General features: G+C 38.0%; 1 protein-coding gene across 1 annotated transcript; it reads right to left on the minus strand.

The window, feature by feature from the left end:
- Positions 1 to 1,328: 1,328 nt before the first annotated feature.
- On the minus strand, positions 1,329 to 17,159 carry LOC145982961 (uncharacterized). Its single transcript, XM_083116244.1, has 4 exons — positions 16,955 to 17,159; positions 14,105 to 14,275; positions 8,711 to 9,171; positions 1,329 to 1,798 (listed from the first exon to the last, which is right to left on the minus strand). Exons 1-4 carry the CDS (start codon positions 17,111 to 17,113, stop codon positions 1,366 to 1,368), a joined length of 1,224 nt encoding a protein of 407 aa, XP_082972370.1. The 5' UTR covers positions 17,114 to 17,159; the 3' UTR covers positions 1,329 to 1,365.
- Positions 17,160 to 17,447: the final 288 nt, after the last annotated feature.

Raw genomic sequence — 17,447 nt, forward strand, 5'->3', positions numbered from 1 at the left:
GTCTCTACACACATACACTGACCCTTTCATTTTTCTTCAGTGTTCAGTCTGTTTTTTTCATTGCTGTGTTGACTCCGCTGAGTTGTTGTGTCTTGGTAAAGATATGGGTGTCAAATTAGGCTGAATATACACAATGACCTTTCCTTGTCGTGGGCGTTCACGAACATTGCGAGTGATTTAAGTCAGTTTGAGTTCAGCGTTTCGCAATAAGTGTGGTGTAAGATAATTTTACTATACACCACAAAGAACAGTTGTGAGAGGATTCAATACAGCCCTTATTGATTGACTTGATTTATTATACTTCGCTTTTCTGCCACTTTTGGCTAATCACAAAGATAAGGATGGGTGATATGATGAAATTGAAGAGGCAATTAAAAACACCTTTGGCCGGGCTGGGATTCGAATCCGGGAACCCTGGTGTTGTAGCGCATGGTGCACTATAGCCCTTATGTTCGATAGTTGTGCAATAGTGTGTGTACCGTGAGTGTTATTAAATAATGTCGCACCGGCCCCATCTTCGAATTTAGCCAAAAGTGACAGAAAAGCAAAGTAAAATAAACCAAATTAAATTAATAATGTCGCTATCGAAATCTAGTACCAGTAGTACAGGCATCAAGGGTAAAATATTACATTCACAGGACAGAAATCTTAGTTTTAAAGTGAATTCTTAGTTCACGGAACAAGTGCATGCTGAAACAGTGTTTTCTCAGAGTTGGGAACTTACGGCTAAAGTGTGTGGTGAATGTGTGCATACTGTGTCGCGTATTATAAAAGGGGGTAAAATATCTACGACAGAAATCGGTGAACCCCTATTCAAATCTCTTGGGAAACATGCCAGAAAACAGAAACGAGAGCCATGATGATGGCCTTGCAGTTCCTCTATAATAAATACCTTCAAACTGCTTTCAGGTACGAGTTTCCTTTATATGCTGCAGTGATCTGATATAATCCTGTGTAGAATTCTTCACTATATATTTCATTGTGCTCAAATATCACGTGCATGCATTATGCATCATTATGTATAAAAAGTTGAATATTGGACACAACGAATTCTCTGTGTTCCCCTTCCGCTAGGAGTTGGTTTGGCAACAGCACCACCGCTGGTTGTGTATCGGTTGAACTCATGTTCCTTCTAAAAGCATACACCGTATAGTAACAGCTTTGAAACTGGGTCAAGTTCATAAGTATGGACACTGTTAAGCACTACCACCATTTCATTTGCCAAGCTATGTTGTCAGCACTTTACAACCTAGAAGGGTTCATGAGTGTACAATACAAAAAAACAAATCTTAAGAAATAATATGCTTTATTTATATAATAAAGGGTCGAAAACTGATTTGTATTCATTATCACAATAATAACCTATCAACATATCAAATGACGTTTGCTGTGTCTATCACAATTCCCTTTTTGTGCAAATCTCTTAAAGCAAACACTGCAGACATATGGCCGTTCTCCAGTGTGAGTTCTCAAATGCCTTGTGAGATCCACTTTCTGCAGGAAGCACTTTGAACACTGCGGACAGTTATGTTTCTTCCATGTCAGGTCCCGGACGTCTTGAAGACTTTTGTTCAAATAAATGTCATGTTCTTGCAGAAATAACTTTACAGCAGATGGTAACATATTCACAGTTGCAGTTTCTTTGGTGACTTGTGGCAATTTTAACCTTTCCAGACAATCATTATTGAGTCCCATGTTATTTGATGACATTTCATTTTGTAAATTTTCCCTTATGGTAGTGGAATTAACCTGGCTGGGGACTTCATTAACATCCTTTTGCCTATTTTTCACTACAGCCCTATAAAATTAGAATGTTATACACAGAACTATTAGAACATTTCAAATTTGCAAGAGTGAAGGTCACAATCTTATCTAGAATTACACATATGAATCAAGGATGAGCCGATACTGATACATCAGCGGTATTGATATTGGTTCATACCACTGCTATTGATACTGGAAAGAGTCAGCTGAGATTGTATCATTGATGCAGGTCGATTTTTTCCAAAGTGTGGTGTCTAATGGAGTCCACAAAAACACCACACAAATTTTTTGAGGAGTTTATATCTCCTGGAATGTTTACGCAATGTGGAATTTTCATTACTTTAGCAATAAGTTTCCAGGGAGGAATTTGATTATCAGACCTGTGATTAATCATTATGTCATGTTGAATTATATATAACTTGTAGATTTCTATGGAAAACTTGCAACCTAAAAATTATACACAATCTGAACTACACACTTTGACTTATTAAAATTATCAACTTATCAAAATTATCAGTATAGGTGAAAATCTCTAAGAGATAATTCACATCCAAGTGACAAGCGACAGGGAACACATGTCATTTGAGGATTTTACCTTGTGCAGCCTCTCATGCTGCTATGGTGTGAAACGTTGCCATTGATCGGCTCATTTCCAAGTGACACTTGTGACCTGCCGCTTTGTATGAATTTTCCATAAGAGATTGAGTATACTAGCTATATTGGCTCAGCCCTGATCAATAAACAAGTGTCATTTTTGTCAAGCTTTGGAAATGATATTTTCTCGAAGTAACATTATGCTTTTATTGTTTTGAAGTCGCATTGCAACAAGCCATGCACATTATTAAGATTAATTACAAGCATAACATACCTGAAATATAAAACATAAATTTAAAAAAATACACAATTATATTATTCATAAACATAAATACAGGACATCTTACAACAGAATAGCATACTTTCCGTTAGTATCTTCAAGCTCAATAGTTGTAAGAAGTAACAGAGTATAGGTATTTTGTTTACTTTTTTAAAAAAGTAAAGTGCTCTCCTGTGCTTTGCACCATGCCATGGAGGCATATAGGGGTGTTTACGTTTATCAAGAAAAAATGTGTTTCCCAGTGCAAGAGAACACATTGCCTTGCATCAAGTTGAATAATTATAATGATTATAAAGAACTACAAAACTCTATGTTCAATTTCTAATTATAACACTCTGCAAATAGGCACCACAATCGAAACAAACCTACCTCTTTGCATTCCAACTGATTTCATTAACTTGATTTTGTCTTCTGGGACCAACCTTTGTGTTTCGTTGACACATATCTTAGTTTTGTTGTCACCACAGTACAATGGCATGATTTACCAGCCTTTATGATGGAGTTATAAAGCTACATGCTTTAAGTTCATATCCTAGGCAAGGTATGATGGTGCTATTATGTCTGTCCCATCATCTATTCCATTTAATCATCATACATACTTATCTTCATGATTAATAATGTGAGAGGTGGAAAAGTGATGTAAAATAACCATTTCTCCTGAAGTGCTCATCACAAATTTTTAAACCACATAATTTCCCCGATCACTTCATATTTTTATTCATCTCATCTTTCTTCCTTGCTCCATTGTTACTTTTGCCTTTATATGTACAGCAGGGAGATGTGGAACTTGAATGTAATTTTGATTCTCTTGAATTCCCAATTTGTTTCTGTTTTCTGCTAAGGGAGCTTTCAAACCAAAGCTACAGGTGATAGGTGAAAAGCAACACATGCCACTTGTGAACAAACATTCATAAACAAATGCTTGATTGATTGATTGATTTGCTTTATTTTACTTCACTTTTTGTGTCATTTTGGTTAATTTGCGAAGAGGGGATGTGTGATGATATGATGAATGAACACTCACAAACATCCATGCCCAGGCCAGGATTTGAACCCGGGACCCCTGGTGTCGTAGTGCCATAAACAAATGCAACCATTTGCATGCCGTGCACGTCACTAGGATTGGGCCACTTTCTCAATAGTGTGTATTGTGTCACCTCAATCAGTTGGTCAAGCATGCAAAGTAAATGTATTTTTTTTTTATTGACTGTAGGAGCCTATGTCGCTTATCACTATCACATTGGTGGAAAATTTCAATGTGTCACTTGTCATTTCCGTTCGAAAACTGCCTACTCATTAGCTTATAAACACAAAGCAAAATTTCCTGACTTTTCCAGACATCATTCGGACAGTCAGTGTCCATGAAAATAGTTTAAAACAAAATTGTGGTCTTGTAAATCACCAATGATAACTTTTATTAATTAACTAATAAAGGATTTATGATTTGTCACTTCAATAACAATTGGGCTTCTATCTTTTCTAAGTGTTGTTTACACCTTATACACATATTCTTATATGAAAGAATATTAACTTGAAATGTAAAGGTAATGGAGAGAACAGTAATTGATTGTTGGGTAGGGGGAAGGAAGCTAGTAAATACTATCAGGGGTGAGTTCCCATGTTATACTTTAAATGTATTGACAAATGATTAATGAAATTCTTTTTATTTAAAAATTCATAACAATTATAGTGAAATTTTGTAATACACAGTGCGGCAATTTCAAATCAAGACTTGATTTTTTTCTCGGTAGGTGGCACCACTGTGCATGCGTTCTGTGGTGTGAACAAGTAACAGGTATCTCACAAACAATCGACGCAGAGCTCATTGACCTTGAGCGACATTGCCACTTGTGGCATTGTTGAATGTGGGCATGTGTTGTGATTTAAACATGGAACAAGGAGCAAACATCAAGTTTTGTGCGCTCTTGGGTAAAACTGCTGCGGAAACGTTTCACATATTGTAGCAAGCCTATAGGGACAATCAAGAAGGCTATGACATGTATTTTAAAAAGTGTTATACAAAACGAATTTCAGCAATCCTTCCTTGCATTGGTAGGCATTGCGCTATGATATGTAGATGCAGGAGGGTACTACTTTGAATGATCCAAGGTAAGTAACTTTCCATGAGGACTTGTTTATTTTTTACAGCACCAGTCTCTTTTTAAATTGCCGCACTGTGTATATTACTCCAGATAAGAGACCTACCAAACACCCCCAAAAATTGCAAAAGAGAGGGGTAAATACCAATCACTAGTTATTGTAGTAGATTTCTACATGAAAATTTACAAAATACAAAATATTTTTCAAAACATGACCCTTTTCCTCGAGTGCTTGTTATGCAGTTTCCACGGGAACTACTGGAAATACTGAGCATATAAAATTGAAGCATATATTTTGCCAACAACAAGTTAACATTCTTTTGCATGTACTATTTTTTTCCCCAAAAACCTACTGTCAATCCATTCAGTGAGTTCCACAGATATATCCATCCTCGATTCTCTGTCTAGTATCTTATGTATATGACAAGCTACAGACTTGCTTGTTTCACTATTGGTTTAGTTCGCATTTCAACCATAAAATGCCACTCTTTAGAATCTCCAGACTATTTAACTTGGCACAATCACCATGAGATTTACACAATGGTACCACAGTGTCACTTTCCTAGCTGCTTATCCTGCCATGGCCAGGTTGGGATTCTAACCTGGGACACCTGGCTTTTCTCATTTTAAGTCGGGAGCTTTTCCGTTATAGCTCAAAGCAGGAAAGAAGTTGCCTATCTTCTTCAAGTATAGAAAATGCACTTTTGGAGAGCGATGAGGAGTTATAATTTTTAATATTACCCATTACGGAAGAGATCTGGCACATGCAAAATACCCACTTAAAAAGGGTAAATGCACTACTACAAAAACAAATTTTTCATTACTTTTCCAGAAAAAGAAAATTCCTGACCTTTTCCAGGATGTCCAATGTCTTAATTTGTTTCTAGTTTTCCCAAATCACATCTTAATGATTTGTTTGGACCTGCCAATGTGGTCTACCCCTTCAGTTTTCTCCTTCATGTCTCACGATATGTCTCCATCCTCTTGGGCACTTGATTTTGTCATGCTCCACTCTTGCGTGTTTCAAGAAAAAAATGTTTTGGCCACCATACGGAATAAACAACTTCTTGGATAAATTTACAGACATCACCCATATTTCTGCTCCAAAAACATACTTTGCAATGGGCATTTCACTCATTCTTGAGTATCAGTTGCCTGAAGTGACCTTTGGGTAGGACCTGATTAAATCTTTGAGGCATTGTGCCACCACCCCATCCTGTATGCACACAAATACACAGATTGCAATGGTGTTTCAGGCAGGAAACCTGAATTTTATTTATCTGTAACCATGCTCAAAGTGGGAGGAATGTCCCCATCCTCCTGTTAAGAAAACTTTCTTTAAGCATCCTCCCGTCTATTGTACTGCTTCTTGATCAATGCAAGCATCCCTCCAGCTAAGAACTTCCATTTAAAGTACTGATTTGCATCTAACATGATACATACGAGGGTGAATCAAATATAAACGAGCCTTGTGCAGAAAAACAAAATTTATTGAAGGAAACAGAGACATTGCCACATCCTATTTTTCTACATAGTCTCCACTCTTAGTGATACATTTTTCCCAACGTTGTGGTAGGTTCTTGATGCCATTCTCGTAGAATGAAGCTGGGCGGGTAGCCAACCAGTTGCGCACAAAGGTTTCCACCTGATCATTGGTCGCAAATCGCTCGTCCCCAAGTGCTTCTTTGAGGGGTCCGAACAGGTGCAAGGTCTGGGCTGTACGGTGGATGCGGAAGCGGTTCCCAGTGCATTTCCACCAGTTTCTGCCACGTAACACCTGCTGTATGGGGTCTGGCGTTGTCGTGGAGGAACAAGACCTGGCGGATGGGACAGCCTCGTCATTTGCATCGATACTGCACCTTAACTTGATCCAGGAGGCCGCAGTAGTAGGGTGCGTTGATGGTCCGATGCTCGTGTAAGAAATCCACCAGTAGGATCCCCCTCCAGTCCCAAAACACCGTGGTCAACACCTTCCCCGCAGACAACCGAACTTTGGCCTTCACGTGGTTTCCTTCGCCTTTCCTCCTTCACTCCATGCTGGCACGCTTGGATGCTGGGGTGTAATGATGCACCCACGTCTCGTCACAGGTAACGATGCGATGCAGAAACGCTTCCCCTTCCACGTCAAAACGAGTGTGAAGCTGGCGAGCAATGCCAACTCGGTCATCTTTTTGAGCAACATTCAGCAGCTTGGGAACCCACCGAGCTGTGATTTTGCGGAAGCCCAAGTGCTTTGTGATGATTGATTGGACACTTCCATAGCTCACACCAAGTTCTGCCGCAATTTGCTTCACAGTGACTCGGCGATCCTGTTCGACAAGCTCACGAACACGAGCCATGTTGTCATTCGTCACACTGGTGCGAGGATGACGGGGGTGCACTTCATTTGCAACACGTTCACGGCCTTGCTGGAATTCCTTACACCACACCTTCACTCCTGCCCACAAGAGGGTACCATTCCCAAACTGGGCCTGCAGTCTCCGGTAATTTTCGGCCGGTTTGACGTTTTCCTGGGTGAGGAAATTGATGATTATGCGTTGCGCAACAGACACTGACACACTCTGCTCACTCATCGTGAGAGCTACTAAACGAAGCATGCGACATGCCGGCTGTTCTGGTTCCTGACTCACGGCAGCCGCACCTACCGGACGCATATGCCCAATTACACCCTGCTACAAATTCCGACGCTTAGCCAATCAAGGCTCATTCATATTTGATTCACCCTCGTATTTAAAAAAAGACTAGTTCTTGTTGTCCCACTTGCAAAGGAGGAAAAAGAGATGGCAAATAAACAAAAATAAGCAGCTTATACTTCATGGTTGAAAATCTTGTCAGACTGCACTTATGTAGCTTTGGATACATTTCTAAAAGTGGCACATAAAATATGCATGCAAACCCTGTAGCTACGCAAAGGGGGCATGTGGGTCAAAAACCATCCTTTTACACAAAAGGTTCAAAGCTATCCCTAGAACAAAGGTCACTTCTGTAGAGGCTACAAACCATGTACAATTCATTAAATGAGCCTCCAGGCTTCATTTATCCAAGCAGGCTTTCGGAATGGCATGCTTCAAGTAGTTGAAGAGTAATTAATATTTGACATACCCTAACTTTTATTGTTTTCATTTTCGATATACATATATGTATGTGTGTGCGTGTTTCTCATTTGTTAATTGCATCTTTATTTTCTGTGTTGATATCCTGATATAAAATGGATTTTCCCTGTATTCAGGATTTTTCAAATAAATAAATAACATTCAAGCAATCTAAATGAAATGTTCTGTATATATACATTATGGAATAGAATTACATGTGTCAGCGCAGAATTCAATGTAAGCATCCATCAGCTTTCTCCATCGAATGGCAATGGAATTCATGGTCTTCTGGCAGGCCATTTGTGAGGTCCTCGTTATCCCAGCCAACATCCCGGAAAATTGTGTCCAACCAGGCACGTACGATAAGTGCGAATAGTGGTGGGATGCTGTCTTGCATGATAACAAGCTCACCAATGTTTCACCAGCGAGATACGATGGGCCAAACATACCCTTGCAACACTGTCAGGTAGCGTCAGAAAATATGGACCTACAACTCTATTGGCTGCCATTGCACAACACACTTTCATAGTTTACATATGCACATATGTAATCCTATTCCATAATGTCGTTTGTGTACATAAAGTTTCATTAAGATTGCTTAAATATTACAAAAACTACAGCAAATTTTCAATGCATTTTTCTCAACCAGCCTGTATATTCAAGATTTTTCAAATAAAAACTAATAAAATTGAATCAATATTTGTTATAAATATTGTTGGAATCAGGACTTCACTTTCAGTGTTGGCAAGACACTAATATGGACATTTCCCACTTTCATGAGGCTTAATATCTGTGGTATGTAGTGCAGTACAGTACAATAAATTTAAAATAATACTAAAGTATAAAAATCACCAATATCAATATGTATGTCTTATACATACCTTTGAACTGCAGTAATTTGAAGATTTTGTGTTGAGATTTCTTCTTGAGATGATTGGTTTTGTAAAATTTCACAACCATTTACAATCCTTTTGTCTGCAATAGTTAGAGCCTTATGATTATGAACCTCTCCTGGGTGTGAGTAAACATGCTCCCCTTTCCTAGTAATGAACGCCGGCACTGTACACCCTTTTCTATTACTGTAACTGAAGTCTGCAGGGGCATCTACATTGTCTATTTGCTTTTCTGCAGCACAAGTTAAATTCCTACGAGTATCTTCTGTTGGTTCAAGTTTTACTTTAACCTTTTTTGTTGGACTTTGTGGGCAGCTATTGCTGTTAGTTCTTTTAACACACGAATAATCTTCTGGTTCTCTTTTAACTTTAATGGAAACTTCTTTTGGTAAAGCATCAATGGTGGTTGTCTTCCTGTTATGTTCTATAGATGCAGATGGTTCTATCCTCTGAAAAAAATAACACAATTAATAAATACAGTAAAATCTCATTAATTCGGCCCCCGATATGCCAGACTCCGCTTAATCTGGACAGGCAAAAAAAAAGAAAAGAAAGAAAGCAGAATGCAACGTAAGAAATCGCTCAACAATCTCTATCATCTTGTCAACAATCAACTTATACAGTATTGTAACGAACAGATTCAGATCACAATGTGTTCAAATGTGTTTTTCTATTCTTTAAAACGTAGAAGACTGAAACCCCAAGTAGGAGTGTGCTTGATACAATAAAAGCTATCTGGGAATCTGTGTCATCACAACAGATACTGAACTGTTTTTCTCCAGAAAATGATCCGTGAGTACTTTTTTTAAAAGTTAATTACTGTAGTACTGTCTTCTATGATGACATACATAAAACGTAATGTAAATGGTTAATGTGTAGAAAGAACTGTATTGCAACAATAAAATTTGAGTCCCAGGTTAGCACGAACTCTTGATTTTTCGGTCCCTTGGGATTCGCGTTAATGAGGGTTTACTGTACATGTAGGTAACTTTCAGAGTTGCATGTACTGGAAACAAACATATGTATGCAAAACTTCAACAATTAGTGTTCTAATTGATTCATTGATGGTGAAGTTCTCTGTGCTCAATGAACCTTGCCAAGGGGGGAGGGGGGGGGGGCAGGTAGAATTCCATATTAATGATATCAGTACCATGCTCTGGCCACCTTTACCCCAGGTACCAATATACAACAGTCTGGGTAATGCCAGAACCGCTTTTATGCAAGGACAAGGTCAGAAAATTCGAACCTTAGATTGGCCATGCTGGGAATTGAACCTGGGTCTCTTGCGTGGCAGTCAGGCCCTCTACCGACTAGACCACCACAGCAAGTTTCACTGATGATTACAATAAAAGTTAAACTTACTGAATTACAGACTTGTTCAGGTCAGTTCGCTACATGCCGGAAATAAGTTGTTCTCCCTTCTTGGCATTAAGATGTTGCCACATTTGAAGTGAAACAGATGAAAAACAGCAAACCACTGCACTACGTATTTCGTTCTCAGTATCACCCCATCCGATTACAAGAGATGAACATTGTTTTTTTTTTGTTTTGTTTAAGTGGTGAAGGGATGTGAGATGCACCTACAAGCACATGCAACGATTACGTGCATTTTCAGAATTTCAATATGAAAATTATCTCATTTCACAGATTAAATGGGATGAAATGCAGACCTGCACCTAGATTTGACAAGGAGGGGAACAGACAGAAAATCCGAAATGCTGTTGGGGTATTAGATGTGACCACCAACACTATTATAGTCTTGGCACAATTGCAATATTAAGGTAAAAGTGACGTGAAAATATCAACTCATCTATAGACCCCTGACTGAAAACAATCAACGATACAGTGGGTTGCTGACAAATGGTGCCGCATGGCTTGCAACTTGGTACTTACTGTTTTTCAATTCACAGAAGTATTCAAATACTGTATTCCACAAATAAAGAATGTGTCCCTTTCCTTAGATTTTATCACATCAGAATTACTGAATAATGACATTTCTATGTTTTGAACATAATATATGGTTGGTTGGTTGATTTGGTGTTTTAAGTCCACTTTATGCGCAGTAAGACTAATCGGGACTGGACCTACAGTTTAAAGTGGGATCCGAACCACTTGTACCTCCACCGGGTATCGAACCCGGGACCCCTTGAGAACATAATATATGCTTTTGGTAAATGCACACATTTATTAATTCAATGATACTTATTAGCGATGATTCATATTATGAAAAGAACATGCTGGTAGCCCGAGAACACTTGTTCAAATAGTAATTGCAGTTGATATACCAGGTACATTCCAAGTTATTTTCCCTTAACAATTTTCAAACATATTAATTTTCTTTTTAATCAAAGGTTTTCAAACATACTAGTTTTCTTTTTAATCAAAGGTGTGGCCCCTGTAAAAAAAATCATGGCTATGCAGTTAAATCAGCATGAAACTTCTTTCTCTTCCAACCTAGCATCAAATCCCTCTTCCGATCATGTGTTTGTGTTACCTGTAGATGAAACTTTACTATCCTAGCATGGAGCACTAATGATCCTTAAAAAAATTGACTATAACAATAATAATGCCGCAAATGTGAGAAAAGTCTTACTTTAAAATCAGAGCACATTACAATACCACAAAAATAAAGAGTAGGCTCCCCAATGGCATAGTAGTGGGGCTGTCAGCTTTTAATCAAGGGATCTCGGGTTGCCAGTTACCAATACCCAGTGGAAGTACATACTTAAAAGAAACACCAAATGGAAATAAAAGATTTATTGACATTTCAGGTATATCTATCTCCATTGTCACAATATTTGGATATTTGTTGGGAGCCACGGTAGCTCAGTTGGTAGGCACTCTAGGACCCTCATAAAATTCAAGTATAATTCCCAGTTTTCAAGCCAAACTTTCCAAAAATTTAAGGATACAAGCACATGTTTTCTCCATTTCAATGTATTACGACATAAATATATTAACAATATAAAGGGCTTGTGCGATTCCAATGTTCCCAAAAATTCTAATTCAGTTAAATTAAATGGTAAATATATTTAAAACATTTAATTAAAGGTGCAGAATTTACATTTGCCATTTCATATACAGACTCAAAATACATCTACAAACACACGTCACAAATTTTATGGGACATACTACACTACGAAAAACTGTTTATTGTAAAATAATATCAGACTCAAATTTAAGTAATGAACTTTAAATATATCTTATCTTGCAATAATCTTCCGTCTGTCAGATAGATTGTTCTGTAAAGGACACTAACAAAGTAAACGGATTGAGAGAATTCTGTTCTATTTTCCACACAACTTTCTTTCCCTTCCTTGATAAATATAAAAGCTGTCAAAAACTTGCCTCAGAGCATTTATGAATATGTATAAATTCAATGAGATTTGGATTAATAAAAGTTGCAATTTTTCACATCTAGAGAGAAAAATCCACAGAGAATTCACGCAGAATTCCTTGGTAGAGCATGTGGTTACCACATGGAAGATTCGGGTTCGAAGCCTGGGGCAGGTGAACTGGTTCAGGAAAATTTCCAGTTATTTTCTTGTGTCTGTGTGGCTCTGAGGACCACCCAGCCTCGTATAAATGGGCAACCCTGGGGGGTGGGGTAACGGCAGCCGGGCATGATGCTGATCACATCCCAACTATGGCCAAAATCAAGAACATGTGGAGCTCTATACCTTCACAGCCCCATATGCCTTTGTGGCATGTGTGCACATGCACAGAGGTATAGTCAACGGCAAAGATAATGGTAGGCAAATTCCCACCACTATTTTCGTTACTTTTTATTCTACATCCTGTGTTGTTTTAAAGAATGAAATTATGTTGGTTCGAAGCAGGCATTGTTCTCTGCTTATTGACAACAGGTTATTACGAAGTTTTAAGTGTTTAGAAGCAGTGTGGTCTCTCCAAATGTAGAAATGTATAAAACTGTACAAAGGAAGGGGGGGGGGGTGCTTCATGCACTGATGGGTTCATATTAGGGCTTAAAGTGAGCTGAAAATGCAGGGAGACTATCATTGTGTAGCTGCTCTTGTGCATGCAAATCTTCTGCTTAAAAGAAATTACCATGAATTTGATTTCAGTATTCAAACCTGAAACTCGAGCCTGAAAATGCCGCCCTCCGTGGCAGAGTGGTTAGCACACCATGCTACGACGCCAGGGGTTCCAGGTTCAAATCCTAGCCTGGGCATGGATGATTGTGAGTGTCCATTCATCAATCTCATCATATCATCACTCATCCTCATCTTTGCAAATTAGCCAAAAGTGGCACAAAAGGCGAAGTCAAATAAAGCAAATCAATCAATTGTGCATGAGAATGTCAGCAAAAGATCATATACTCTTCTCTACAGAAGGAAAAAACAAGAAGTCATAAGTTTATGACGATTGTGTAAGATTCTTGTTCTACTCTGCATTTTGGGGGGGAAAACAACATTAATCCAAATTAATTTCTCAATTAAATTCACCAGCAATATTACATCAACATATGAGCCATTTCTATCATCAGCGAGAATTGTCTTATTTTTTGTTTCAATTGTAACACTGTGTATAAATAAAGTTTGGGGTGGTTATGGAGGCATATTGTTGGTGCTTCTGATTCGCAAAAAAATGAAAATTTTGCAATTGTTCTGAATAACACTGAAGTATACACTTAACACAAACACAAAATATGTCATGAAAATGCAACACAAACGTGAGCATACCTAGACTTTTTTTCGGGTGGGGCAAAACAAAACTTTATCCCCAGAGGGGCAAACAACATTTTCCTGTGGAGGACAAAGAAAACTGGTTCGAAATTATGGCAATACTTTATTTGAAATTATCTGAAAAGGGGATAAAATTTATTTTAACTTCCAATAGAAAAAAGCACAATGAACCAAATCAATATTTTTTACCTCTCGTTATTCCAGGATGAACAAATGTCCCCTCCCTTGCCCCTGCTGGAAACACCCATGAAATAGACCCCAACGTTCTGTCCAATGCAAGTTTCCCACAATTCACTGTACTCTGGAGCCAGAGGTTTGTGATTCTACTTCCGTTTAGTATCATACTTACCAGCATCCCAAGGACAATGATAAACATACTTGATCATGTATGGAAGATTGCTTCTGAGGGAATATTCGTTTCAGGCTGAACTACACAAATTTGTATCCACTGCAACTGCAGACGTGCCGAAGCACCCAAAAATTTTAACTCAATCAATCATTTGTAATAGTTATTACTGTATAATAATCATAGTCATATCAATTTTTATTGTCATTCTTTCAACTATTCAAGTTATATCATTAGCCTGACACTGCTACAAAAATTTATGGCGAAGCTCATGGTATGTGTGTGTGTGAAGTAAAAACTTGACATAACTGTTTCATAAAAGAAAAATACCTTAGGATCTGTTACTGCTGGCGATATGTCAGTTCTTTCTCTAGAAGATGAGATGTATGCATGAAGAAGATTTTCAGTCTCATGACAAGCATCCCTGAAGTCCTGGAAATTTTCGAGCTTGTCTACACATGTGTGACACACAGTCTTTGGAAGATTATCATTTTCTGACACCTGCAAGTGAGAGTACAATTGTATTATTTAATCACCCAGCATTCCATAAATCAATAGCAGGCAGTAAAGAAAGCAACAAGAGTTAGAATTCTGAAAGTATATCTTGGCAGCGTAGTACTTATGATGTGAAACCTGGTGAAAATATTCAGTAACAGTTTGTTATATCGGAGACACATTAAAATTGGATACTTTGTGTTTCTCATGGTTCATACTTACGAATTGTGTATTGCGGAACATAGTTCAAGGTGCCATTATGCTTTTTACACGAAAACAAACACAATTCTTCACATAGAGAGTAGTTTTTGTTATTCCTTTTTTCGCTTCCCTAACACACAATATGGCAGGCACACGTTGACTACTGTTGTTGGTATGCAGTGTTTCGAACCTTCTTCACCAAAAATTACCTACTATCGTGTTTGTCATGTGTGCAAATTGCACATTATGCACAGGTAGCTGACAGATAGCCCCACGAACCATTCACGAATAGCCCCACGAACCATTTCCGATAAGGTTAGGTTAGGCAAGCATAGTTAAAAAAAAGGGGGGGTTGGAAACACTGACAGGGGGTTACATCATCAAACGTATGAAGCATCCGGTTCACGTAGGAAAGCAATGGCAATTGTGCGTTGGTGAGATATTTCTCTTGCAAAATACACGATTTCCCAGTCAAATAGATTCCACGATGAAAGAAAATACCTCGACGAACGTTAGAAACCTTAGAGAAACTCATTTCCGTAAGTAGTTTCTTGTGTAAAAATGAAGAAATGTATCTCCGATATAACAAACTGTTACCAAATATTCATTAGCACACCATAAATGGAAGAAGTGCTTCATTTCTTCCCGCAGTGTAAAGTCTGGTGTATACAAGCACACTGCCTATAAGGATCGTTTTCTAATGTACATTCAACTTACTTACTTCTATTTCGTTAGGATAACACAGGAATATGACATATCATTTCACTAACAAAAATGTCTATTTGAATTACAAAACCATGTTCGCTATAAAAAAATTACTTCATAAGCAACAAAGATTAGCACTGTGATGCTCTAGCTAATGTTAATACACTAAAAACATTGGTAACAGTATGGTATAAGGAAAACACATTTCTTCAAATTTACAGGAGAAACTACTTCCGGAACTGAGTTTCTGTAGATTTTTGAAAGCTCATGGAAGTGTTTTCTCTCTTCGTTCAACTTATTCGGCCGGTAAATCATGTATTTTTCGACATTAATGTCTCTCCGATGCACAAAAGCTCTTGCCTCCATTACGTTCGACTACGTAAACCAAATGTTCCATGCATTCAATGACATAACCCCCGGTCAGTGTTTACAAACTCGCCATTGCTTTGCCAGAAAATGACAATTTTAACTATGTTTGCCTAACCTCACAGAACCTAACCTAACCTTGCATGCATGGTTCGTGGGGCTATTTATGAATGGTTTGTGGGGCTATCCGTGCATGGTTCGTGGGGCTATTAGAATGGTTTGTGGGGCTATCCGTGAATGGTGTATGGGGCTAAACATGCATGGTTTGTGGGGTTTTCGAACCCAGAAAAAAATACAAAATGAGTAACAAGAAAGTAGGTATTTTTCGGTTAAGAAGGTTGCAGCACTGCAAACCCACTGATCATCGAAACGCTAGTCAAGATTTCTCTGCCATATTGTGTGTGAGAGGAACGAACAATAATTACTTGATATGTGGAAAATTAAAGCTATTTTCATGAAAAAAGCGAAATCCCACCTTAAACAATATTTCACAATGCATAATAGGTAAGTACGAATGTAAAAAATGATGAAATGAACGAGTGAAATGTGTTTTCCCTATACCATACTGTTACCAAAATATTATCTCTGCTTAAGTTGACAGAGACATTAGTGGGATATTTGAACTGGGCATGAGTTTATAATACCGGACCACTCTCCAATTTCTATAAAATTTCGCCTAGTTACTAATTTCGGTGTCCTGATGACGTATCTGTAGTTCATATTTGGCAGTCACTTGTTAAAATTGTACATTTACGTGTAGAACTTGTAAAATAACCTTGCGATTTACCACTGTGATTGTCAATACACAGTAATTCGGAACCATTTTCTTTCGCAATTCGTTAATGGTCTTCCTTTACGCACAACATTATTGCTACCTTGTGTATTTACGTCAGACGAGGAATGCCTACGAGGTTAGGTTAGGTTTCATTAGCATAAATAAAAAGAAAAATTAATATTTTGGCTAAGAGAACTATACATCATCTTTCTTTCGCAATTCGTTAATGGTCTTCTTTTACGTACAACAATCTTGCTACCTTGTGTATTGACGTCAGACGAGGAATGCCTACGAGGTTAGGTTCCATTAGCATAAATACAAAGAAAAATTAATATTTTGGCTAAGAGAACTATACCGTGTCCTGCATAACATGAAAGAGCTCTCTCCCGTGACGTCAGAACACAATGTTGCTAAAGTGTTGTGCGATACGTTACGTTAAGAAAACATAAGTTTATTTTTTTTCTCGATTTCCATACTCGACCGCCAATTATTACATGCAGATTCGTGATTAGGAGTTCACAATTAGTGAGTAGGCGAAATTTCATAGAAATTTGAGAGTGGTGCGGTATTGTAAACTCGTTCCTTTGCATTTCCTTTAATATGAACAATATTTTTATTCAATCATTAATTTTACTCACAATCAGTGAAACACAATTTAGGATCTTCTGGCAGAGTCCCCGTCTGATTCCTTCAGAACAAAATAGATTTAGTTTCATTTCTGTACTCTTCAAACACAAACGACAAAGATTCTGATAGTTGCTATTTAATATATAATTTATGTCAGCAAACTCCTTCATTTTAATTATTAAATACTTTCACCGTGGTTTCCCTACTGTTAGCACATAAAATGTAAACATGGAGCAGTGTTGCCATGCAGTCGTCGTCTTCGTTTGGCGCACTGGGCACACACCGCCTATTAGCGATTTCCTGCCAGAGGTCCTAGTTGGTAGCAGTTCATTTTTCTCAAAGAACACCTACACTTTAGTAACACTCTTCTTTTTCTGATACCATGTCTCTAAAGTCTAAAAACGTGCGTGTTTTGCTATGTGAAAGTTTGTTTACATTTCAAGTCTGTGTTTGTTTACGTTACGATTTTGTGTTTCCATGCAAAGCTGTACAAGATCCACATGA

This window comes from Lepisma saccharinum, unplaced genomic scaffold (genome assembly GCF_977018435.1).
Source record: "Lepisma saccharinum unplaced genomic scaffold, izLepSacc3.1 HAP1_SCAFFOLD_493, whole genome shotgun sequence".
NCBI classification, from domain to species: Eukaryota; Metazoa; Arthropoda; class Insecta; order Zygentoma; family Lepismatidae; genus Lepisma; species Lepisma saccharinum.

Coding starts and splice junctions, on each gene's coding strand:
- LOC145982961 (XM_083116244.1), bottom strand. CDS start 17,113: ATGAAGGAGTTTGCTGACATAAATTATATATTAAATAGCAACTATCAG. Junction 14,276..16,954: donor TAAATTGTGTTTCACTGATT/GTGAGTAAAATT, acceptor TCTCACTTGCAG/GTGTCAGAAAATGATAATCT. Junction 9,172..14,104: donor CAGCAGTAACAGATCCTAAG/GTATTTTTCTTT, acceptor TATTTTTTTCAG/AGGATAGAACCATCTGCATC.